Raw genomic sequence first — 26,863 nt, forward strand, 5'->3', positions numbered from 1 at the left:
TTTAGTGCATGACAACAATTTGATATTTCCCATATAGTTTTTGTGGTGCTATTTGATACATTACATAAGTAGGAGCAACATTTTGCATTTGAGGGAGTAGGGAGCTTTCATTTACCTCAAATGATGTGGCCTGTGGTTTGTCAATTCAGTCTCCTGTAGTGGGCAAATATATTGGACTATACCAAAGAAAAACTCAAGACATCCCAATGTATACTTGGCAGTTTATCACCTGAAGTGTCCCCACTGGAAAGTTTAAATAAAGAAAAGTAATAAGTCTTGAAGTCTTAAGGACAGAGGGAACTTTTCCAATAATATGCTTACTATCCTAATGTTGGTGGAATTAAGCAGCAAGAAACAAATACATAAAAAACTCTTAATGGATTCTCCTTTCCAAGACCTTGACATATAATGTAATATTTTTCTCAGTTGCTTAGGGAGAAAATTATCAGAGAGTAGATGAAAAAAGGTTTTTCATATTGCCATGCTGTATTTTCATAGTTAGGAGGCAACTTGTAACCTGGATCTCTATGAAGAGATTTGAATTTGACATTTCTTAGGGTGGAAAGCATAAGCTGTTTAAGCTGTTATTGCTTGAGAGTGGAGCTGGACGATTTGGGTGTTCTTCCCATCTTGCTCTTCCGGTTGCGTTACAGTCAGAAAGTATCATGATCACATCTACCCTGATGACTTGATACCACATTGAAAAACTTCTGACCAGCCCTGTGACAGAAAGCAATACAAAGCTTCCTGCATTCTCAAAGAGCCACCAAGAAAAAAAACACTACCACCACCAACAAAAACATAGCGATTAATTCAATGTCAAATTAGTCAGAAGGAAATGCATTATTATTCTGTTCCTACACACAAACACAAGCTCCCATCCTCCATAGAATTTCTATTAGAAACCTGATAAAACATTTAATTTTTAAAGATATTTAATTTTGCCTTCAGACTTGAAGCGATGTCACATCCACCAACTCTCTTAGTAGAGCTGTTCCAATATTGTTTTAACCTCATTACTAGGAAACTGTATCTAATTTCAAGGCTGAATTTGTCATCATTTCAAAGGTTTCACTGCTTTTTTATTGCATTCCTATTAGGAAAGGCCAAGCCAATGTTTAAGAAACATTGTTCAAGCCTCTAATAGCTTTTTGAAATGAAGTTAATGGCTTATTTTATTTTGCATTCATTGTATTGTTAATGCTGAACTGAAACTGGCAAGTGTTCTGCATTATGTGCACACTCCTTGTGCATGTGTGGCACTAGAAGAAAGGGAAAACAGGCTCAGCTGCTTGTTGAGATCAGTGTTATTGTTTTTAATACTCGAGATCATGAGAAGTGGTCATCTAGAAGCACACTCTGGGAAAATTATAATCACTTCATAGAATGAGTTACTCTTGAATCTATTAGAAATATTTCTACCAGAAGCTCATCACTGTGGTAATATGTTTGGATAACAGCTTATCAAAATCAGTTTGGTAACTATGAATGAAAGCAGCGCTGATTTCTGTGGATGAGGACTTCTTGGCAGAGTGTCATCCACTGCAGTAGTTAGAAAAGTAAGATATGCACTATCTGGGGAAAATACTAAGCAACTACTTTTAACATCCTGCTGGAAGGTAGTAGTTGAAACACTCTACAAACTAAACCAGAGGTTCCTTAGTGCTGCCTTTAGTTGGCATGCCATTTTTGACTGCGCTGGATGGAGCTAAAATGTTATCTCCCACAGCACTGTTCTGGTGAACTTCTGGCTGACGGTAAGCATTTTTTGCTACAGCTGAGAGATGTTTGGCAGTTTCTTCTCGTTACTGCGCTAAGCCTGTCTCTACACAAACACTATCACCATATGCTATGGAAAAGCTCTATGAGGTTGTTTAGAGTGGCTACAAATTTTAGCATTACTCTGGGGCAAAAACAAAGGAACATGTATCAAACAGGACAGACTGACAGTCCTGGTGATCACAGCGCTCTATAAACCGTCAACTATATGAGCCTTTTTTTAGTGACAGGATACAGACACCTATTGCTTTTCCTCATACGATACCTAAATGGAGGTTCTGGTGTAAGGATAAAGTTTCTAAATGTGCTCATGAGCAAATAATGTAATTCACCACATGCTGTTTTTCCTAAAGACTCCTCAGAGCCAGGAAGATAACTGACGGGGGGTCAGATGTGCTTTTCTGGCAGCCCACAGCAGCTATCTGTCCCAGGAACATTTCTCTAACATGCTCCTGGTCATGCTCAGCCATCTCATGGCCAAGATGAGAAGAAGACCTGATGAAGTAGTGTTTATATAATCTACCTGTAGTTTGAGCAACCTCCTGGGCTGCATTAGGCAACTGTTGCCAGCAGGTCAAGGAAGGTGATATTCCCCTTCTGCTCAGCAGTGGTGCATCTACATCTGGGGTGATGTGTTCAGTCCTGGGTTCCTCAGCATAAGAGAGATATGGACCTGCTGGAGCAAGTTCAGTGAAGGGCCATAAAGATAATCAAGGGGCTAGAGCATCACTCATATGAGGAGAGGTTGAGAGATGGGACTATTCAGTCTAGAGAAGAGAAGTCTGAGAGGGGATGTAGACGATCTCTAAAGGTCTCTTCCAATCTCAGCCATTCTGTGATTCTGTGATCTTATCAGTGTTTACAAATATCTAATAGGAAGGTGTAAAGAGCCAGAATCTTCTCAGTGGTGTCCGCTGAGAGGAGAGGCAATGGGCATAAATTGAAACGCAGGAAATTTCACTGAACATAAGAAAATACTTCTTCTCTGTGAGGGTGGTTGAACACTGGAAGAGGTTGTCCAGAGAGGTTGTGGAGTCTCCATCCTTGGAGATAGTCACCATGTAGCAGCAATGTATAAAAATGTAAATATTATATTTCATGATATTTTAAAAGAGGAACCTCCTCCCATCTGCCCCTCCCCCCAAAAAATCTATGCAAAGAAACAGAAGGGTCGTTATTAAGAATTTTTTTTATGCACATTCTGAAAGTGCCTCTGTTCACGACCACAACTTTTTCATTTTTTACCTCTCGTTTTTTGATTACTTAACATTAAACACACTTCAGAATTCTGGAGCGTGTCTTTTCATTCTTCTTTTGGACTAAGAATTATACAAGTAATTGTGTAACATTCAGCAGGCTTTTTCCTGCCTGCCCCCGCCACCCCGATCAGCTGGGCGTTGAATCCAAGAATGAGAATGTAGGTAGCAGTCTACCGTGAATTTCAGCAGTGCAACAAATTCTGCTTATCTTTCTTTGTATTGTCTGCAAATATAGAATATAGTATTTCAGGATGCTAGTAGGAGGTTTAAGTGTGTTTTGACTTTTCCATTAGAAAAGGAGCGCTAAAAAGGTGAATGTCCCCTGGCAGTAGTACTTATCTGCAGCTGTGACTCCTCTCTTTTATGCTCAGCTATCAAAGGTGAGAAGGTTGCACGCTATTTGCCATACTGTGATCAATAGGGAAGAAAAAAAAAGATGGGTAATTGCAAGGGCTTATCAATGATAAACACTGGTCATTCATGCTTTCACTAAGCATTTACTTGGCAGAGAAGCAAACTTTCACATACTGCCAACTCTCACATAGGACAGACATTGTCTAAAAGGGGGAGAAAAAAAAGAGAAATAGCCCTGATACTCAGAGTGGTGTGCATACTTTATAGGGTTTGGTTCATGAGCTGATGAACCTTAGGCTATGAATTTTAATCCTGGCAGCAGCTGCTGGAATTATGGAAGTCACATATTGAACAGGTTTGACATGTATTTTGGAAGGCGATAAGTCCAAATGACAGAGAATTCCTAGAAGCCTCCAAGTAGCCAGATGGAGAGGGATGGACATAATAAAAGGCAGGAAGCACCTCAGACCACTGCCAGCAGTAGGTCAAAACTAGACAGGACACTTCTGTTTGTTCCACATACGCTCTCTTAAGAGCTTTTTTTTTATGCTCTTCCATTCATGTATGCCATGTAAGCAACTGTTCAGAAAAAGTCATGCTGTTTTTAATTTTGAGCATCATACTGAGGGATACAGAGGAAAATTCACTATTTAGGGAGTCTTTGTTTGATAGCGAGAATGTTGTATACTAAAATAAAAGAACGGCACATATAGACGAGTTTTAAAAACAAGTGTTTTCTCACTTAGCTCTATGAGCAGTGACTACTGGATCTCAGAGGTACTGGCTCCATCTTGATAAGCCTTGCTACTCTTGATATACCCACAGTTTTATTGCTGCCATGGATTATAAAATCTTATTGATAAAATGAGTCTTTTGTCCAACTAATAAGCAGCAAGTAACATCTGAGAAAAAGTAGCTATATAGGCAGGGGCACAACAAGGTATAAAGTATATGTTAGATATATGTGTTAGATTAAGAAAGAATCAGAACTCTATAAATGCCATTGACTGCATTATGTAATCTTTAGAATATCTTTAAACTTTGAAGCACCTTGTCACAAGCAGCAATAATTATGAAAAAGAACGGCAGGGAGCCCTACTCTCAAGACAGCTTTTGTCAAACATCTTACGTAGTCAGATAAAAGCCAAGGTCTCACTTTTTCCATTAACCCTGAGCTGATAATCTGATGTGATTTTGGTTCTTCTTAAAAAAATATTTCTCTTCCTACTGAAACACAAAGAGACATTCCTGTTTGTCTTATTCCAAGGTTAGGGAGCACTGTTCTAGAACAATACCTTTCAGCTATATTCAATTCCAGCTTCTCTGAGGAATCAGTGCAAAAAAACCTTAGCAACTTCAGCCAAAGAAGATATTTCTTGCTTAGCTGTTAGCAATATGAACCAAAAATAACAATCTTTACTATATACATAAAAACAATTCGTCAAACAAACGTGGGGATCCAGGCCAGTAAATCCTCTGTCCCCAATCCTGGAACATGCACCCCAATGCTGTTGCACATAGGACAGTGTTGTCCAAAACATTATCTCATGACAACACACGAGAAATACGAGAATACATGTGAGATGAGTGTATCAACCAGTACACAAAATTTTTTATGCCATATCCTATATCATTCTATGGGTTTCCACAGAAAGGATAAATCAATGTACCCTTGTAATTTGTTGCTATTCCAATTAAAGTGCCTCAAACATACAATTTATAATTGTGTGTTTCTTGTTTAACTCTCAGTAAAGCTAAACATTACCACAGCAAATTAAATTATAATTAACTTAATTTAAATTTAGGCCAGCCCCCTCTGAATTCACTTCAAATATTACGCGAAGCTAACCAGTTGCAGAAGACCACTCTGAACTTCAGTTTAACAGTTATTCCTTAATAATCTCTTCTCTTTTTCTACAGAAAAGTCTCATAAGAAAAAAAAAATCAAAACCAACAAGAAAACACAAGTTCTTTTTCCCAGTATTGACTCAGAAGCGAGCAGACCACAGATCTAAAATGGCATCCCAATTCTTCTTCAGCTCCAATTAGGCTGGAAAGACATTATCTGCCATAAGAAAAGACTAAGTATCAATCCTAAGACCTCCTTTAATTCTATTAATTGTCAACATTTCATAAACATAAACCTTCTCAGGCATCTGTGATCTGTAATCCAAGACTACTTTTTACTTATGCTAAAATAACTAAATTTGAGTAAGAGACACAATTCAACCCTTAGTTTGGCATTCAAAAAGTGCATTTTTGTCCACCCACAAATCATTTTGCACATTACTCAAGCACATTTGGATGCCTTAATGCATAAGCAATACCTGAAATACTTAGGCCAGCTTTAAGATAAAAATAATAGAAAAATAGAGTTGAGACAAACTAGAAAGACCATCCATCATCTTCTTGGACGATTTCCCTTACCACTGTAAAAATCAATATAACAATGTAGTACTCCCTTCCAAACATTGGCTGCTGATAAGAATGATACCATGATCTCATGATTTAATGGATAAGTACTGAATTTTAACATAGCCCAAAACAACAGGAATTGAATGAACTTTATCTAACTGAAGTAGCATCAATACCTATTGCCCTATCTTTAAAAACAGTGCATTCAGGCGTCTAACTTACCAGGCTACATTGAATTGCGTCAGGTCTGGAAACTATTTGTAGCAATAAACATGTTGTAGTGAGTGCAATATAAAAGCAGCTACAAATGCAGAATGATAGAATCAAATGTGAAAGGTACGGTGACAGGAAATTACTAGTTACGTTGACAATCTAATCAAAACAACTTTGAATTCAATTTTGTTATCTTTGATTAATTTCAGCTCATAGTATTAAATTTGCTAATGAGTAATTGTTATTAATGAAATTATTTTAAAAGTTATTTATGTATGCGAGAAAACACATGTGTTATCACAATATCTGCAACAGCATGTGAAAACAAGTACTATTGTTAAAAACGATTTCTAATAGGACTCTAATTTTACTCCAGTAATATGGAATAATCCTTTAAGGATCATAAAAAGTCACATTCCAAAACAACAGCAGGTCAGAGATCGAGCTGACTAATTATGAAATGTAAGAAGAGGAATGCTTCAGGAAGTTTCAGGGATAAGTAAAAAATTAACACAAAAGAGGAGTAGTAACCTGATTTAAACATAGTGCTGAATGACTGGTAAGAGTTTTCAGGATAATAATATTGCTTAAATAAAATACTCCTGTAAATAGTGATTTCCAGTTCAAATTCCAAAGTAGCTTCTTATTTTAGCGTTATGTTAATGTTGGTCGCTGCTAATGTTCTCAAGCCTTTGCAAGATTTTCATTTAGTAGACGTACCTGAAAAATGACTGAGACAGATACAACAGGTGAAACTCATTCCTGTATATGGAATTCTAATATATGGACTCTCCAGTATACGAAATGCATCGCAGAATTTTGCAACATGTTATAGTGTGGTGTGGGCTTAGTTAGTCCTGTTTGAAGCAAACACTACCACTTACAGGCATTCTTTTTAACCACAGCTGACTTAAAAGATGGTAAAGAAATTCCAGCCATGTGAAACCAATTACAGACTCAGACACGTTAATTTCACTATATAATACCTACTGCTAAATGTTGACTTTTTAATCATAAAGACTGCAATTTTGAAGACATAATTCTTAAGTAGGAATTCTAGATATGAACTTCCAAAATGTTCCTCGATTTTGTGTCAAAGTTCTTGGAAACCGAAACAATAAAAAGCATAGTTTTCAACTTAAGAGAAATAAAATTACATTAATAGATGGTGGCTGTATGACTCTACTTCTAGAATCTAGAATTACCAAAATACAAATGTTACCAAGACTGATAGCATGCCTAACGATATAGGAAAAAAAAACAAAATCCCTGTTCCAAAGTTCTAGGATCATGAAAAATGGACTTAGAAAACACAAGATAATCAAGCTATATGAGAAAAAACATACTAGATTAAGCCACGTTACATATAGATCAAATGCACATTCACTGATATCCATTCCCAGACTCTCTGTTTACATTCCTACCTCCAATACCACAGTATTTTAACAAATTCTCAAATTTCATTTAATTGTCTATTACGCAATTTGTTCTCATGGTGTCAAAAAATCACTAAGCTTTGGAAGAATTTGAGGAGAAGGTGGCTTGGTAAACTTTTGACAGACAGTATAAGGGGCAGCATTAAGAAAATGCACCAGCAAAAAGATCAATTAGAGACAATATGCTATCAAATTACAAGGATTTTCATGTGGGAAGCCAGTTATTATTGATTATTGATTAACTCATTTTATTACTTAAAAAGATAATGCCAACTAAGCTAATGCCACAGGAAAAATAAGACTGCAAAAGAAATACACTGAGTACACAGACGAAAGTCAGAATAATCAATAAACCCCATACGGTGTTAAGAAAGGAAAAAGTAACTTGATAAATAGTTTGAAAAATCAGGACATGGTAAGAATTTTGCAGACGGCAAATCATCAAACAATTCTGCTGCTGTTAGTCTTTAGGAAAATGCTTTGCTAATCAATCATTTTCCAAATAATTTTTCCCCCTTTCTAATAATAAAGTTAGCATTGTCTTTTCAAATTAGATGTGCAGCTGCTCCACCTTCCCTTCGTTCTTAATGCTACTCAGTTTTACCTACAAATTAAAGGCAGATGTAAAGACACTTGTAAATCTCTTATTTATAAATTCTTACAGTTTCAGGATTTAGACAAATAGTTTTAATAACGATGTCGATTTTCTCTGGCATGCTTTTACATCTCCCTATTTCTATTTTACGTTAAAAAGTGTGGAAACAATAAGCAGAGTTTTCTTGGTTTTGTTTGCTTTTACCTGAAAGACACCCAGTGAGCGACAGAAACAGAAACAGTTTCCATGACAACCACATCATTGGTCGCAAAGGTCTTCAGTCCCTCTTCGCGCAATTGTTAGCAACGTTGACGTTTCTTCATTAAAGCTTACCCTGGTTATACAAAGAAAAATCTCTGTTAGGAAAATTAAAAATATCTTACAGTAATATGATAGACAATTCAAAAGACAAAGCGAGTCCTAATGCAATTAAAAGTCTAGTTCCAAAGAGCTCCTGATATGCAAGGTATTCTGACAGGTTCTCAGAGGAATTTTGTTCCAGTAGTTACCCATGTTAATGGGTAGCTGAAACGTCTGTGGCAGTGTTCTGCATGTTATGGATGGATATCACACCAAAGCTGTATGGATTTTGTACACGTGCCTTTCACAGCAGGCCTATTTCAAGCACATAGCTTAGCATGTTTTCTTTATTTCCTGATGTAAGATGCTGATACTTGTTATAAAGCATAAAAAAAAGAAAAATCAAACCACACCAAAAAGAATAACCTGCTCTAGCAAAATTCAGACACTTTCACTACCTGCAAATTGGGTTGAAATAGGTTCTAATCTCTTCCAGTTCGCTTACTGTGTAAAGCATCTACTAGTACATTTGAACAACTGCTATTTACTCAGAACAGATTATTCTTATTTTTCTCTACAATACATTTTTCCTTCTTATCTATCGCATGACTAGCACACTACATATTAGCACAATGTATGTTTGATCTCTGTGTTTTTACCTATTGCATTGGTAAAATCAGTAACATTAACATGCCATAGGTTTGTTTTCAACAGTTGAAAACCCAGTCCAAAATATGAGCAGCTTCATCTGAATATGTATGGACATGAGTGTGGTATTTGACTAGAGAAACATTAAGTTACAAAGATAAAGTTCCTTTTCTATACTTGGTATGTTATATTTGTGTAGGAAACCTCTGAGATCCTTTTCTCCACGACCAGGGAACTTTCAGCCCTTCCGGGCTGCGACCCACAGCCACCACCATAACCCCTGAGGGCAGGACAAATTCCTGAAGCATGAGACGACAAAGGAGAATCTGGCTTTGTTCCCCTACTAGCTTCCTTTTAGGGATAATGTGGCTCCTCCAGATTACAATCAGACTGCTTAGTTACCTGCCACAGCTGCTGCTTTGGGTGATCTATCCTGTGTGCGAGAATAGTCACATTCACAAGTATGCAGAGGCAAAGCTCAATACAGTGGAGAAAAAAAAAACGGTTTCATTACGCAAGCTCAAGTTCTCATTATATTATTCCATTTCCCCTCCTCTCTGAGCATCTGACATTGCAACCTACTCTGACAGTCCTTCCCGTGCATATAAGGACAAACATGTGAGAGGCACAGAGAAGCACACAGTGTGAGCATGAGATAAGAGCATCTATTTAGGCACTGGCAGAGCGATTCCCACCACCATCTCAAGGTGTAGCCCGTCAGCTTTCATTTCTATAGCACAGCAGGTACAGCTTTCAGCACAGATAAAAATTTCCAATTAGGACTGGGAACTTCCTGCCAGGTAACTTAGACCAGGCAAACTTAATATAGGTTGTACATGTTAATATGAGCTTCTCTGAAATAGGACATAACAATCTGGTAGTCAAGGAACTTTACACATAGTGCCTGTAGCTCATCTAAACCTCCACAGGAAACCTTCTAAGTTAATTATTAATGTCAGCTGCCTTGGTTTTTCACTTCAGTGATAATCTGTTTTTCAGCCAGTGTGTTCCTTTGGTTAGCGAGTTATCTCTTTCAGCCTTCTTTGCTGGTCAGGCCTTTGGGAAATAAGTATTTTCATTAATATTTAATTTTTTCCCTTATGGCCATATTTCACAGAATCACAGAATCACAGAATCGTTTAGGTTGGAAGGGACCTCTGGAGATCATCTAGTCCAACCTCCCTGCTCAAGCAGGGTCACCTAGAGCATATTGCCCAGGATCACTTCCAGACGGCTTTTGAATATCTCCAGCGAAGGAGACTCCACCACCCCTCTGGGCAACCTGTTCCAATGCTCTGTCACCCTCACAGTGAAGAAGTTCTTTCTCAGGTTCAGATGGAACTTCCTGTGGTTCAGTTTCTGCCCATTGCCTCTTGTCCTGTTGCTGGGCACCACGGAGAAGAGGCTGGCCTCATCCTCTTGACACTCCCCCTTCAGATACTTGTACACGTTGATGAGATCCCCTCTCAATCTTCTCTTCTCCAGGCTGAACAGGCCCAGCTCTTGCAGTCTTTCTTCATAGGAGAGATGCTCCAGCCCTCTAATCATCTTGGTAGCCCTCCGCTGGACTCTCTCCAGGAGTGCCATGTCTCTCTTGTACTGGGGAGCCCAGAACTGGACACAGTACTCCAGGTGAGGCCTCACCAGGGCTGAATAGAGGGGCAGGATCACCTCCCTCGACCTGCTGGCAACACTCTGCCTAATGCACCCCAGGATCCCATTGGCCTTCTTGGCCACAAGGGCACACTGCTGCCTCATGTTTAACTTGTTGTCCACCAGCACTCCCAGGTCCTTCTCGGCAGAGCTACTTTCCAACAGGTCAGTCCCCAGCCTGTACTGGTGCATGGGATTATTCCTGCCTAGGTGCAGGACCTTGCACTTGCCTTTGTTGAACTTCATGAGGTTCCTCTCGGCCCACCTCTCCAGCCTGTCCAGGTCCCTCTGAATGGCAGCACAGTCTTCTGGTGTGTTAGCCACTCCCCCCAGTTTAGTATCATCAGCAAACTTGCAGAGGGTGCACTCTGTGCCTTCCTCCAGGTCATTGATGAATATATTGAACAAGACTGGGCCCAGGACTGACCCCTGCGGGACACCACTAGCCACAGGCCTCCAACTTGACTCTGCGCCATTCACCACAACCCTCTGAGCTCGGCCATCCAGCCAGTTCTCAAGCCACCTCACCGTCCACTCATCTAGCCCACACTTCCTGAGCTTACCTAGGAGGATGTGATAGGAGACAGTGTCAAAAGCCTTGCTGAAGTCCAGAAAGACAACATCCACTGCTCTGCCCTCATCTACCCAGCCAGTCATTCTGTCATAGAAGGCTATCAGATTGGTCAAGCATGATTTCCCTTTGGTGAATCCATGCTGACTACTCCTGATCACCTTCTTGTCCTCCAGATGCTTAGCGATGACCTCCAGGATGAGCTGTTCCATCACCTTTGCAGGGATGGAGGTGAGGCTGACAGGCCTGTAGTTTCCTGGCTCCTCCTTCTTGCCCTTTTGGAAGACTGGGGTGACATTGGCTTTCTTCCAGGCCTCAGGCACCTCTCCTGATCTCCAGGACCTTTCAAAGATGATGGAGAGTGGCCTAGCGATAACATCCGCCAGCTCCCTCAGCACTCGTGGGTGCATCCCATCGGGGCCCATGGATTTGTGGATGTCAAGTTTGGACAAAAGATCTCTAACCCGATCCTCCTCAACCAAGGGAGAGTCTTCCTTTCTCCAGCCTTCCTCTCTTGTCTCCAAGGTCTGGAATTCCTCAGGACTGGCCTTAGCAGTGAAGACAGAAGCAAAGAAGGCATTCAATAACTCTGCCTTCTCTGTATCCTTTGTCACCAGGGCACCCGCCCCTTTCAGCAGCGGGCCCACGTTTTCCCTAGTCTTCCTTTTGCTATTGATGTATTTGAAGAAGGCCTTCTTGTTGTCCTTGACATCCCTTGCCAGATTTAATTCCAACTGGGCCTTAGCCTTCCTTGTCGCATCCCTGCACGCTCTGACAACGTCCCTGTATTCCTCCCGAGTGGCCTGTCCCCTTTTCCACATTCTGTACACTTCCTTCTTCTGCTGGAGTTTGGCCAGCAGTTCCTTGCTCATCCATGCAGGTCTCCTGCCCGCTTTGCTGAACTTCTTCCTCAGAGGGATGCACTGATCCTGAGCCTGGAGGAAGTGACGCTTGAATATTAACCAGCTCTCTTGGACCCCTCTTCCTTCTAGGGCCCTACCCCAGGAGATTCCCCTAAGTAGGTCCCCGAAGAGGCCAAAGTCAGCTCTCCTGAAGTCCATTTGTTAGGGTAGAGCAAAGGGTAGAGCAAGTTTAGGGTAGAGCAAATTTGTTAGGGTAGAGCAAAGCTCTACCCTGCCCCGACTTTGCTACACTTTCTTCTCCTTTGTTTCTTCCTCACTTCTCTTCAACTGTTTTTGTAATGGTACGATACAGAAATTATAAGTAAATGTTATGATTCCTGTATTGCATAAACAGGGATACTAGATCAAAATTTCCAGCGTTAAAGTGTGAGTTTGTTACTATTACTAAGGTACTATTATGCTTATTGAGTCACATTAAAAAAGAATATATTAAAGGTTGCAACTGGTGTCAGTCTCTATATAAACAATATTCTTGGCTTTTTTCTAGAGAATATGTTAAAGTAGACATTTTCATTTGAAACAAGTGCAGGTGAAATACAGAAGAGCAGATAGATGAAATTGTATGGTCTGCACTATGCAGACAATCATCGTAAATAATCTAACAACATACTTTAGAGCAGAAAAAAGGATGCGGAATAACTGAAGCTGAGCAATGGGAACATCATAATAAAAGATAAACTCAAACAGCTTTCTCATCAGCTACTTGAAATATTATGATTTTAAACTTTCTGGAAAAGAGGACATATTTATAATGAAAGTTTCATTAAAGAAAGCAGAGCTATGACAGTCAGCACCAGAGCTGAGAAAAATAGTTACAATAAATCCTAAGTGACGCCTTTTAATTGTGACCTACATAACCTGACCCTATCAGTGTAAAGCAAAATTCAATCCTGCTTCACAGGCGTATTAAAATGTAAAAGGAGAGCACAATGACAGGGGGATGTTCTGAATTAAGTCATAAATGTTGGACACTGACCTTCCTATTAGGATGTTGTGTAAATATGTTGGTTTATCTCAGTAGGAGAATTGTCAGAAAAACAAGCAAGGAAAGAATATGCCACCTCATACCGTTTTAAAAGTCTACCTAGAAATCGTGAGTATTATAATAATGAAAGGATCTCGCACCTTTACTTAAATTTCCTTTGGCTGCTCTCTGTGTACTACCCAACCACGTCCAGGAATTTTATATACATAACCTGCTTCTCCAGCTACCCTTTTCGATCATTTTCTATATTTCTTGTTTCTTCAGTGAAAGAGAGCTGGCAAACATTTTGCTGACCATATGGGCAAATGGAATACATGGCAACATAATGGGATATAGTACATCTAACAATGGATGAGCACAGTGCCTTCTGCATGTTCTCTGGCAGACTTTGATATTGCACATGGGACTACCATATTGAATGCAGGATGTGAATACTACGTGCAAGAAAAGGCGCTTTCTATGAAATAGTATAGAAAAGAGGATGAAAATTCTACGTACAAGAAATATTCTAATCTTCTCTGACCTAGAATTAGTGAAGGAGTGTACTCATGTCTTTGTCATTTGATCTTTTAGATAAGTAGGCTCTCACTTTTAAAGAGTCTCTGAATAACATAAGAATTAGGTAAATGAAGTATTTCTGTATGTTTATAACGAAAAGATTGACCTTGCACTAAATCTATTAGGAAAAAAGAACTCTAAAAATAAGACAAAGAAAAAAGGATATAAGTACTGCAATTGCTTTAAAAGTATTTTTTGAATATTCTCTTAAGTCTGGGGAGAAAGGGCTCATTCCTATAACTGAAAGTGGTATACGGGCACACATACAAGCAATGTTTAGCTCTTTTTGGTCTGAGCAATCTTGTTAACTTTTTTGGATAATTTTTTGCTAGTCCTGGCTATCTCCAGCCTAGGGATTGGAATCCGTTAAGCAAGCATTTGCAATATAACCCTGAGAGTATAGAGTAGAATATAGAGTTACTTACTATGTGAAAAGAGTACAGCTGAAGAACAGACCCATCAATCAGATGCTGCCTAAAAGGGCTTTTAAAATCATTCCAGCTAAACACCAACTTCTTTTGCAAAATATAAATTTGGATTGTACCAAAATTCAAGTGGCCTGTTTCGAACAGTTCATTGACTTCATCGGTAGTACAGTGTGAGGAAAGAAAATGAAGTTATCCAGACCATAATATGTTGTATAAACCTCTTTTGCATAGTAGCATGATTTGTATAAACTCTGCAGTCCTTTTATTAGTTTCTAAAAGTAAGGATGGAATTTGTTTTTTTTTCCTGTTGTGTGCTTATTCTGATCTCTTCCCAAAATATGCAGATTCTGCAAACACTTTTCTGGATAAGGAAGATGTGAATTTTTCCCTACTGGAAATTTATATAAACCAATAATCTCAAATAAATTAGCTGCATATAATGTACAGTCAGTAATTTATCCAACAAATTTAACTTCCTGTTCTGCACAAAGAATTAACAGAAGCAGTTTTCGATTTCCACAGGGTACTATCTATAGGGCTTTTTTTTGTTTTTCCCCAGAATTTCTGCCAAATTTCTTTGCAATTTGTTTTAATTCTGTGTGCTGATGGTAGACACTTTATTAAAGCATTCACTGTTCCATATGCTTTAATGAATTCTTTTGGCTAGTAGTGACAGACCGGATACCATACTGTCTTCTGGTTCTGACTCTGAAAAGCATATGAATACTTGGAGCATGAGTACTAAGACAATGTTTTCAACATCAGTGTTCAAGAAGCTTGAACCTGGTAAAATCATGGTCTTTTTAATAAAAACAATACCCCCTATCATTAATATTTGTTTTCTGGTACTTAAGATAAATTTATATGCAGCTACAAAGGGTTGTTTTTTTAAACGAAAGCTGTTAAGAAGTGAAGCTTTTATCACAGACACTCTCATACTGATAACAAAGTGCTTTTTTCCATTACTGCTACCTCATTTCCTTTTTCCATCATTTATGAGTTTATTTGTATCAGCATGAAAGGGATGATTACTTAAATCCACATCATCTCTCAAAGCAGAGACAAGTCTTTCGCTCTGCAGTGACTACACTGCTCAGAGGAGGGGATGTGACTTGTCCGAAGAAAAAAAGTTTTCTATGTGACATTTATTTTTCCTGTATTAATATACATTATAAAAAAGCTCAGATCACTGATACTTCAAATAGAAATAATTTTCTAATTGCTTAAGAAAAAAAGTAATATGTTCCCTGATAATGAAGAAATAACTAGTAGGAAATGATACTGATGTTCTGCAGGGATTTGGAAGAGCAGAAAATGAAGAGAGTAAGAAATTGAGCTATTGTTACTCACATATCTGATTTGGAAAGGAATAGTAGAGAGCAGCATAACCCACAAAGAATAGATATACTACCGATGATTTTAGATAGTATTTTTAGGAAGTATTTTTCTTCCCATTTAGGAAGTGGAGGATGTTGGTTTAAGGAGCAACTCAACTGCTAATAATGCTCTTCAAAGTGTTAAAAGTATGAAATTAATAAATATAATGAGCTAAGTATCACTGCCTAGAGTTTCTATATAAGGCCGGTTATACTCTTGGGAAAAGACTAAGGTCAGATTTAAAGCTCCATTGTTTCAAGTCCTGAAATAAAGCCTTCCGATCAACACAGAAGTCTCTATACCCTGCACAGCCTTCGCTTCGATCAGGACTTGGAAGACGTGAATCTAACTGCCACAGTCAACTGTTCAGGATGTTCAGGACCTTCCAGGTTTCCTTGTGCCCACGGGTATCAGGGCAGGCAACATTCAATCCACGAAGTTAGTTACAAAGTTCATCATCAACAGAGGAGATATTTTGGCTGGAAATTTTTAGAAAGAACTTACCTGTTGAGAGTTCCTTGATGATATATTTACTTAAGAAATGAACTCTTAGACCATGATTATCACAGACACTGGATATTCTGACTATAACCGCTATTGGGTTCATCTGCCTGCTTGCTTTCAGTAAAGAATTAATTTGCTCAGTCCAAAGTCTTTTTTACAATACTATTTGCAAACTGGCTTAAATTTAACAAAATTATATTAAGTTAATATTTGATAAAAGTCATACCATAGACATTTTTACAGTGAAATATCAGTGGAATTTGTTACAGGACATATGAAAGTGAAATGACATTAAGCCAATGTAAACAGCATGATGTCTTGTAGGACTGATTGTTGTTCCAAGGGAATATCATTTAATTTCAAGGTTTAATAATAGTTCAACATATTGTGAAGAAAATTTAATAAAGCATAAGTTTTAGCAGGGGTACATCTTAATTGTTTTACGAACACTTAATTTACTGCTGACAATATTAAAATTTTATTTTGGACTGGAACCTTTTATGGTCAGGTTCTTCCTGGTAAGCAGTCCGGACTTTCAATATCCAAATTATTATCATTATTATTATTTTAATCTGTGATGTTAATATAGCTTTCAAGGATACTAGTCAAGTTCTAGGAAGAAGCAGAGAATATTATGGCACAAAAGAAGTAAGTTAGCTATTTCTGAAGTGCGGACCAGTTAGTTTCTATACCACTCAGTGAGCACTCAGATTGCTGCCTTTTCACATATATATTTTAAAAAAGAGGTAAATGACTGCATTTTCACCGCTTTTAAAATTACTTTTTTAGCAAACCAGCTACTAATGAGGTGGAGATTAACAAAATCATTTAACCCAGAAGACCAATTTAATGTTGAATTAGTTCAGCAATCATCCTGCGTTAGCTGCCAGAGGGGGCTGGATCCTATTTTAGTAGTCTCACTGCAAATGAGATGATTGGTAAAATGTCATCATCGTGCACTGGGGAAGGTGGAGGTGGCAGAAGTAGCTCCCAGCTGCTCTATGCTATCAGTAATGAGGTATTGCTATCTGGATGCGTTCACCTGAACACACTGAGAAAAAATTAGTGCACTGCTCAGGGCAGGTCGAGTGACTCTGGATATGCCTGTAGGTAACGGGTACTTCAAACAGGTGCATCACTCTACTACTGTATCGATCCCAGACTCTCCAGCTTTCAGCTCCCATTTTAGCATTATGGAGAACAAAGAGTTGCTGGGGATGAAGCATTTTAAAGAGCCTCACTGCTGCTGTTTAGGTATGTGAGTGAGGGCTGCAACACAAATCCACCCCACCTGTGTGATTTTTTCAAGTTTCTCAAAACCTAGACTGAAGCTAACATAGATGATTAGTCCACAACTACGCTTGTTACACTCTCTGGTTACTTGCATGAACTTCCTAATAACAGTTATTTCTAAAAGTCTCACAAGCATTTATGACACTATCCTCAACCCCTTTTTTTCAGTTGTATCAATATTAATCACATTCAACTGGTTGGAACTAAAGAATATAGAAGAGAAATTACAAATAATTTCACCTTCCAGAAGTTACTTATTTAAGCTTTCTTGTTAGTCAATGAAAAGAAACAGGCAACTTTAAGAATAACTCATTCAAACCATTTTGGATAGCTATTTTGGACTGAGATAAACAACCTCATTCTCTTTGCTAACTGTAATAGGAAGCTGTTTGCAGCAGAAGACTAGGCAGCTACTTTAAAGTATAAAATTAACTTTCCGATGGCTAAAGCTGAGTGAGATCAGCTCACTCTTCAATCATTTGTTCAAGCTCAATATGCAGTTTCCACAGGAGCTAAAAAAATTGAACTGATGTCATTTGGCTCGTAGGCCAAAGCACTTGAAATAAGATTACCTTCCTCTGTGGGAAACATTCTTCAGAATTCTGCTGTACTCACTCAGGTAATATATTCATGTAGTTTTACGTTGGCCCACCGATACCTTCAGAGAACTTGAGAAGATCAAGGCTGAACCGCTGTAGAATTTGTGGACCTGCCCTCAGCCTGCATTATAAGTATTGGACTTGATTTCTTTACAACCAAAAATTCAGGGGAAAAAAATATTTTTATGCATCTCTTCTCAGATCAATTTATTTATTTTTATATTCTATCAGGAGATCCTAAGATGTGCCAGAGTAATCACACCTGGAAATTGTCTTTACTCTGTCAAGCAGGGAGATTAAGGACTGCGGCAGGACCAGTATGATACTGCTGCTGTTTTGTCTCTCAGCTGTACTCTGTAGATCTACCTATAATACGTAGAGGAGTAGCTGATCTTGGACTCATTTTTGCAGTGGCCAGCTAGTGCCAAGAGTGAAGATGACTGCAATTAAGCAAATATTCTTGACTGCCACTTGCAGCTGGTGTTATATCAACCAGTAAAAATAAGGATAGTATAAGCCTTCCACTTAATACAACTGCCAGACTAATGATATTATGCATAAAACAGCATCATCACTCAGCTCTCTACAAGGACATAAAAAACTGCAGCTTGTGCAAGTGTTATGCAGAGTAGTAGTGGACATCATCTTTCTGTGGACCTGTAAATTCAGTTTATTTATATGCTCACTTCCAGACAAATCAGCTGTGGCATAACAGGGTGTATTATGCAGCAGTGTTTTCAATACTGCACATGGAAAAGATCAATACATTTTCTGTGCCTAAGACATGAGAGACCTATTCACTTCACAGAGCAGCCAGGAAGGTGCAGTGCTGGTTACCAAAGGTATGTAAAGGACGAAGTAAGATCCTTCAGTACCCAGATTGCCGCCTTCTGCATATGGGCCTTACATGGTGCTATCAGCCTGTCAGAAGGATTTTGGGGAAGAGAGGATATAGGCCACGTGCAGGGAGTGGGAGAGGGTGCTCTATGCATGGAGAGGCTGGGAGGCACAGAGAGCAGTCTGTACACGAACAGGTTATATATGAACAATCAGTCAGAGAGGATATATTAAGGCTCTCTCTCTCTGTGCCAGTCCACAAATTATAAACATTACTGTATTATGCAGAAAACTTGTCTTGACTTCTTAGCCTTGAGCTCCAGGTCAATACATGTGTTAGCCACTGCAGCACATTTCAAGTTTGTTCTGTCCTTGGGTTTATGTAACCAGACTGGTTTTGACATATGACAGTCCAAATTAGTCAAAGATTTTTTGAGGTTAATACAATGCAAGATCAAAGTAATACAAAATTTTAGCTAAAAAATCCTCTAAATAAAACACTACTTTCTTTTCAAATATAGATTTATTTTCTTTTTGCAATTTTTCTACTATTCTTTTAGAAAGAGAATAAAAAATACGTTCTCCAGCTTAAGGTGAACTACATGTACAGACCCCTGTACATATCCATTTTACAAGGATTTTGCATCAGCACAAAGGTGTTCCTGCATATATTTTTAGAAAAGAGGATTCTGTACATAAATGAAACAGGTCAAAATGGTCACATCTTCAATTCAAGATGGGATAAAAGTTTCCTAAGCTTAAAAAACACAAGTCACTTTAGATACTTCTGAAACCAGTTCAAAAAAATGTTGAATGTAGTTTTGAAATATAAAGTTTAGGTCAATGTCAAGCTATTCTGATTAATTTTTAAAAAGCTATAAAATCTGATTTGTTTTATTTAGATGGTTGGATTAGACTATCTCATCATTATTAATACTTTTTTTCTAGCATTAAAAATATAAATCTAGATATTTAGTGTGACCTGATCTTGGGATAGGAAATAATTTATTTAATCTACAGGGAAAAATAAATTATCTTTGAAACTTTGCTATTAGAACTATAGATAAATATACAGAATTTAAAAATTCATCTGTAAGGATAAAATTATCCTGCAGAAGATTCTTAAAGCAGTCAATTGCTGCTCTAAAACAGTTATGGTGATTTCGATGTTAGTAATTTTGCTCCTAGCTATTTTGCACTTGAAACATTGCAATACATTTTTAAAATGCCATACTGAAGAATATTAATGATGAAACAAATTGACTAGTGCTACAGAGTTGTATCTGTTTTCTCTTTTTTTTTACGAGCATATTTAATTGCACATGTTTCTTAACTTTCTAATTACAACCAGCACTAAAAATGTCTAGATGTTTAAGGATGCATTTTTATATTTAAACATACCTCACTATTAATACTTATACAGCAGATAGCTCACTAAGATATAATGATAGGATATTAAAGTAGATTAGAAATCTCATTATTAAAACATGAGCTCATCTGAATAGAAAGGAAAAAAATAAAGTACTCTAAATGGAATAAGCACCTCTTCATTTTCTTTCACAAATATCATTCTATTATGAGCTAAATGTCAGAGACATAAAGACATAACCGGTGGCATGATCCCATCAGGGAGGTTTGTATCTGTTATCATACTGTATTTAACATTATTTTCCTAAAGATTTTAAACAAAGCTAGTGAACTTTATTCAGCGCTCAGATTTCAACCAAATCTGTTTTAGACTGTCTGGGGGTTGATTGTTTATTTGTAAAGTGTAAGACATGACTGCAGTCAAATAACATCTCTTCCTGTATTTTAGCTTGGTATTAGGGCAGACACCAATTATGAAATTGTGCTGCCAGGTTACCCCTCTAAGGGCAGTCACACACTTCATGTTTCCAGTGGCAAATTGAATTTGACATTTAATTTGAAACCCAAGATACCATAATGTAAAACCTTCTGCAATATTAGTGATAAAGCAGGAGGGCAGACATCCTGGCTGCCTCTTTTTAACAATTCTCTCCATGTTACCACTGCCTTCATTATTTTTCATTGAGATTTTTTCCTGATCATTAAAGGAAAATTACAGTAAACGTTTAGAATCACAGTAGTTCAGAATGACAGCATTTCAGCTTTCTTTACGTACACTAAAATATCTCCTACTGTGAAGTTCACCTATATACATTATCTGAAGACCGTGTCATCTTTTTCATTTCGATCAGTCCTCAGATAGCATAAGTCTTACAAGCAGATTAAACTTGAAAGACTTCATTATGAAGGGCTGATGAAAGAAGAAGTGAAAAATGTAAGTGGTGCTGACACTTGCTCATATTTTTACTTTTTTATAAGAGAGTTTAATTTTACATTGCATAAAAAAGTTTACTGTGGTTGTTGCAAGTCTTCTATTAGTTGGAGGTTACTTTCTCACACACATTTCTGTATGACTTGCCACCCTTTATTTAAAGCACTTCCGAGGAAATTACTGAAATGTAGATTATTTCCAAGAAGTAGCTAGAATTCCTCCTTGCTTTAGAGAATGCACAGGTTTATTGCCAGAAATTAAGAATACTGTAAACTGAAAGTGCAAAGGCTGTTTTGATACACATGCAGATTAGACTTACCCAGGACACTGGGTTAACCATCACTTTGGATGTTAGTAGTACATGGAAGAAAATATCAAGTTTGTTGTCTCTGTAAATTGTCATAATGCAACAGTCATGAATGAAGCTGTGACATGAATACTCAGCATTCAGCCCAGAGGCTCCTGCCTTAGAGCTCACTACATTAAGTAACAACGGGCTTCTGCACTATTGGTTTGTCAGTACTCAAATATAATCAAGAACAGTTATAAGCATAGTGCTGTTGAATCATCCAACGCACACAATACATTCATATTTAACTCAGTGCAAAGTTAGTTTTGCACAAACTGGCACTCTCTGATCTATAGGAAAGTGTGCAGAAACAAAGTTATTTCCTTTTTTTCTTTTCCAAACACATATGAACCAGCAGGCTGAGTTCTACTGGTTAAGCGCTCTGTGTCCAGTGGCTGCAGTGCTTTTAGTATTATTTTTGTATTGTCAAAATCTGAAATCACTCTCATGCAGCTCTACTGCCTTAGCAATCTCTGTACAGTACCCTCATTTCCCTAAGTATACCAGGAGGTTGTCACAATTGGGTCAGAATAAGAAGTGGAAGAATATGTCCTGCTTCTCTCCTCTTTTTTTTTTTTTTTTTAATTTCCTAAATGAGTTCTGCTTAAAGGTTTTTCTGGGAAGGATGGCATCCTCCTTAACTAAAAGTCATGAACCCTCTTATTGATTTCAGGAGAACAATATAATTGATTGGGTAGATAGCACTCTTTTCCATTCATCTTGCCAATGATTGCATGTTTATCAGAACTTATCATGCAAAACTTGAAATCTTTCTTTTAGCTTGCGGGTTATAATTGGTTGCAGGTTCCATTCAACGAGAGATAATAATTCCTTTCCTTTCCTTCTATTCCATTCGCATAAGGAAAATGACAGGATTTAGATGTAAGAACACAAACTATAAACTTTAAGTTTTTGGTACGGCATTTTTGTTCCTGTATAACGTGCTTCACTTTGGCAAATCCATTGTGCCTACAAAATGAAAACTAGGAACAACAATTCAGCAAAAGCAGACGAAGCATAATGAAGAAGATATGTAACTTTTGGCGATTGCGTGCTGAAATTTTTACATCAGGCAAAAATCAGCCGTGTAAAGCAAGTCAGGGGCTACTGGATGTCCTGGGACGTACAGGACAGGCGCCTGGCACTTCCTATTCACTGCCTATCAGGTAGGCCCTACTGGGACAGAATTTTCAGTCACTTTTTTGGCAGGGAGTAAAACATCAGACCCACCACTGCCCCTACTTAAGATGACTTTCTGAGTTTCTACAAGATATGTGGAATTATGGTGCTTTTTATTCTAAGTTTACCCGTTCTCTTCCAAGAAACAAAAGCCCCTTAAGCACCGTCACAAGTAGCAGCTCCAAGGGAAATAAGGTGAAGCCGAGGTAGAGCAATGACTATGTTTGTCTTCCGCCCTGATAATTAGTTGGAATTGTGAGTGTTTTACAATTCAGTTTCTAACCTCTGCTGCGAAACCAGAATAGCAGCATGGTTAATAGACAGAGTGACACTTATCTGAAACTGAATGCTGTCTCAGGACGCCTTGTCACCTTTCTACCCTTCACTATAGGGTTCATGCAAAGCAGCAGAGAGAGAGCAGATGCCAAGAGGGTTACAGTGTTATGCAAAGTAAGCTCTCAAAAATCATTCAGTAGTGTCTTTTGTTAAGTATCATGTTATGGTTTCTACTTTTCTCATTAAGGGTGGTCCCTTAGATTCTTGCTATATTCGTTTCTCCATAAAAATTTGCATTACACGTTGTTACTTTGATAGTTCCCAACATAAAAATATCTGAAAAATTGGAAAGAGAAAATAATCCCTGGCACATTCATCTCTTTTGTTTCTTTTTCTTTCCATGATAGCTTGGATTATTTAAAATTTATTACTGAAAAAAAGAAGAATGAGGAGATCATTAAATAAGGTTATGTAGATTACTGTTGAAACTAGGCAGATATTGCTTGTGCTTTGATCGTTGTTTCTAAGTGTGAGGAGTATATTATTTGCATCCTTTTTACTTGTGCTTATGGTACTCCTTGGCCCCATGGGGTGAACTATTAAAGGGCCAAAGCTTTATTAAAATAATTAATCTGATTTTAAATTAAACGGACTTTCTAAATTGAACTAAACTGAAACTAGGACAAAGGGACGTTAGCAATATTAGAATCTTTCATAGTTTAATAATACAGTTAAGCAAAATCCTGTGTTAGCTTGGCCTATTTCTAGCTAATTGAAAGAGAAAGTTTATAATTGTGGATCCTTTACTTCAACACTGAAAGGGTATTAAATGATAATCTCCTAGCTGAGGAAAATCTTAAGCTAAAAACACATGTGAGAGTTCAAACTAAATGGGTAGAAATATTTTAATTATATCGCTCTTTAAAATTCGCAGTGAAGAAAACCTTGTGTTGCATCAAGGAAAGAACAAAAACAAAAAACAAAGTGAAAAAAACCCAACACATTATTTCCTTAACTTGAAAATTCTGCCACAGGTTTCATCCTACCTGCATTTACACCTTTTTAATATTTCAGAAAACTTTGCTAATGGACATAAAGTGAAAAAAATCTCAGGTGCTCACACCAGATTTAGATTTGCAGATCTCTTTGATGATATATTAATGAAAGAGACTGTCATTTATGAGGTGGACATGAAGAAACCAAACTAGGCTACACTCATTCAAAGTACTTATCACTGTTGTGTAGGTATAGGCAAAGAGAATTAGTAAAAATATCAGAGCTGAAAGTGGAGATATCTTCTTTTTTGAGCATATTTACATAGACTAAAGGGTGGAGAAAATTTCGAGAATCATAGACCACTCATGGCCTTCAGATAAGACATTTTGACGTGAAATGTGTGAGTTAAATAGTGATATACTTAAACCATTTAATAAACTGATTAATTTCCTCTCTACAGTCTTTGCTTTCAAACCTATGGAGGTAGGGGGGAATTGGGTAACAGTTTGTATAGTAAATACAGGCAGTGACTGATGAGAAACGTGGATCCTCATTTCTCAGATTTCTTGAAGGAAACAGGAGATGGCCATTTGTACACAACCTTCCAGTTCATTTCAGCTGAATTCAGTATAATTATTTTACTGCACTGGAGACACATGGGATGGATCCTGCCCTCCTCCTGATGATGTGATGACTTACTAAGCATAGCAGTGGTGCCACCGCTTTGAGAAGTGTCATTTAATACTTTCAGTGTTGCAGAAGAGACAGGGGGAAAGGAATAATGCAATTTGAATTCAGTGAAGGGGAGAAAATATACAGCAAAAGTAGTCTGGAGAGCAATGGAAAAAATATAGCTATGTTAACTTGTCTTATTTCTAAAGATCAGATTGGTAAATTAAAAAAGAAAAAAGAAAAAAAAAGAAAAATAGGTGAGTACGTCTCCAATTTTTCTCAATTGTTCTTTTACACCATAAATTCTATGTCACTGTTGATGTCTAAGGTGAATGATTAAAGAAAGATCATGGCATTCTGCCCCCAGATAACTTCTATGCTCATAGCACAAGCAGATAAAATATTACAGGGTAGCTAGAAATCCAAAAATAAATCTGCTGTGTCTCCCATTCCTATATACACTGATATCACGTGTCTTATCCTCAGCTGTCCTTGCTGGTTGGCCATCACAGACCAACATTTGTCCTTGCCTATTTGCATATAATATACTACAAAGTTAATGCAGCATCATCACTGTTTAGTATCTTATTTTTTTTTCTCCTTCCACAAAGAAAATATAAAATTAAGAAAAGTCCTTTTCTCCCTTGTAAACACTAGATTTTTATCATTCTTCATCACCTTCAAAAGTCTTCAGGAAGAAATACAATCAAAAAAGATGGAAAGAAATGGAAAAATAAAAATACCCAGCCAGTCACACCTCCTTCCTATGGATATTATTGTCAGAGTCTCTTTATGTTTACTCAGGCAATCAAGGAACTAGGACAGAAAAATCCCACCAATGCACCATTTTCTGTCACTGCTTTAGCCAATTGTGCTTAGCTATTGCCAACTATAGACAACAGCTCCAAACTAGCATTGGCAACGACAGCTGCCAAGCTGACAAAATCAATTTAAGTTCTGAGCAATATTTATAACAACAATAATGCCATTTTTTAAATCTTTGTCAGTCAAACAAAAAGAAAGATTAGGGTTGTTCGTACGATTATAAATTGTAGTTCCTTTGACTATGCAACAGGAAATGTAAATACATTATTTCAGATATACAAGGTAGAGTCATAATAAGCACAGATACCTGATATGCCATTTGTAAGCTTGGCTAACATATTAGTTTGAAAGCAGGTGAAAACAATTTAATAACATCCACAAGTCATTAGAGGTTTTTAGAACCAGGTCCTGTCTCCTACAAGCATTGCAATGTTCATTGTGTTCCCCCACGTGGTCCTTCTCCTTATGAGCAGAAAACACCCATTCCCCCCTTTCCCGTCATTTACACCCTCAGCTTTCCTAGTGCAACACCCATCAGGCCTGCATTGCTGGCTGAGAGGTACATCACTGCTGTCCAGTCACAACAGTACCAATCGGAGGGGTCTGAGCAGGTTGGAAGGCTAAAGGAAAAGCTTCAGAGCTACTTCTTCTCTAAGTTAGTTACGGAAGTGAACATTTGCACACTTATAAATATATATATGTATATACACTCCCACACATACCTTTTAAATATATATAAATTCACACATACATATATAGAGATACATTGTTTAATCTTTACCTTATTATCTTATGCGATGACAAATTTATCTTGGCATTACTTTTATCAAACCTAAATATTTCAATTTAATGGTCAGGTGTCTGTCCAATAAAATATTTATAAAAATATTTTGTTGTAAGAAAAAACTGCTGCTACTTTTACCATTTTAAGTAAACAAACATGAGACCAAAAATGTTTTTGTTTTTTTTTTGTTTTGTTTTTCAAAATCAGAAAGATTTTATGGAAAATGAATCTACTGATGCTATTTTTTACTTGGTATGTCAAGAATTTTTTTGAGACTTACACCTCATTTTTAAAAATAAATACTTTACTTTTAATTTCTCAAGCTTCCATGATGCAACATTGTTCGGGAAATTGTTGCATTGTCTTTTAAATAAAAATAATGAATATATTAAAAAGGAATATTAGCATTTAAGCCATATATTCCACCTACCAATTTGAGGAAAAGATCCAAAGGAGTAAAAATATTTTATTTATTGAACAATAGGTAGTAATGTGCAAATTAAAAATACCCTTTTCCGTAAGTCAAGTTACTTGTATGCTTTAGTTCTATGCAGACTACTTTGCCTCATATGCACCAGGCCTAAAACACTGGAAAGATTAAGATAAGCTTAGAGATAAATGATGTATTTGAGTACTTAGTTGTACACAGGTGCTGTAGCATATGGAATAGATGAACAATAGGTAGTTCAGGAAGGCTTTGGTATGAGAATACAAACATAACCAGCAATAAAAAGAAAACAAGAAACGTGTTACTAT

At 37.4% G+C, this 26,863-nt stretch overlaps 1 protein-coding gene across 5 annotated transcripts in view; it reads right to left on the reverse strand.

The window, feature by feature from the left end:
- CNTN5 (contactin 5) overlaps nt 1–26,863 on the reverse strand; it is a 656,947-nt gene that overhangs the window by 349,766 nt on the left and 280,318 nt on the right. For all 5 annotated transcript variants that reach the window (XM_068930406.1, XM_068930402.1, XM_068930403.1 and 2 more), the window contains one exon: nt 8,256–8,385. In XM_068930406.1, the coding sequence (XP_068786507.1) occupies nt 8,256–8,313 (58 nt within the window). In that variant the 5' untranslated portion in view covers nt 8,314–8,385. The remainder of the gene's footprint in view (nt 1–8,255; nt 8,386–26,863) is intronic.

This window comes from Struthio camelus, chromosome 1, assembly GCF_040807025.1.
Source record: "Struthio camelus isolate bStrCam1 chromosome 1, bStrCam1.hap1, whole genome shotgun sequence".
Lineage (NCBI taxonomy): Eukaryota > Metazoa > Chordata > Aves > Struthioniformes > Struthionidae > Struthio > Struthio camelus.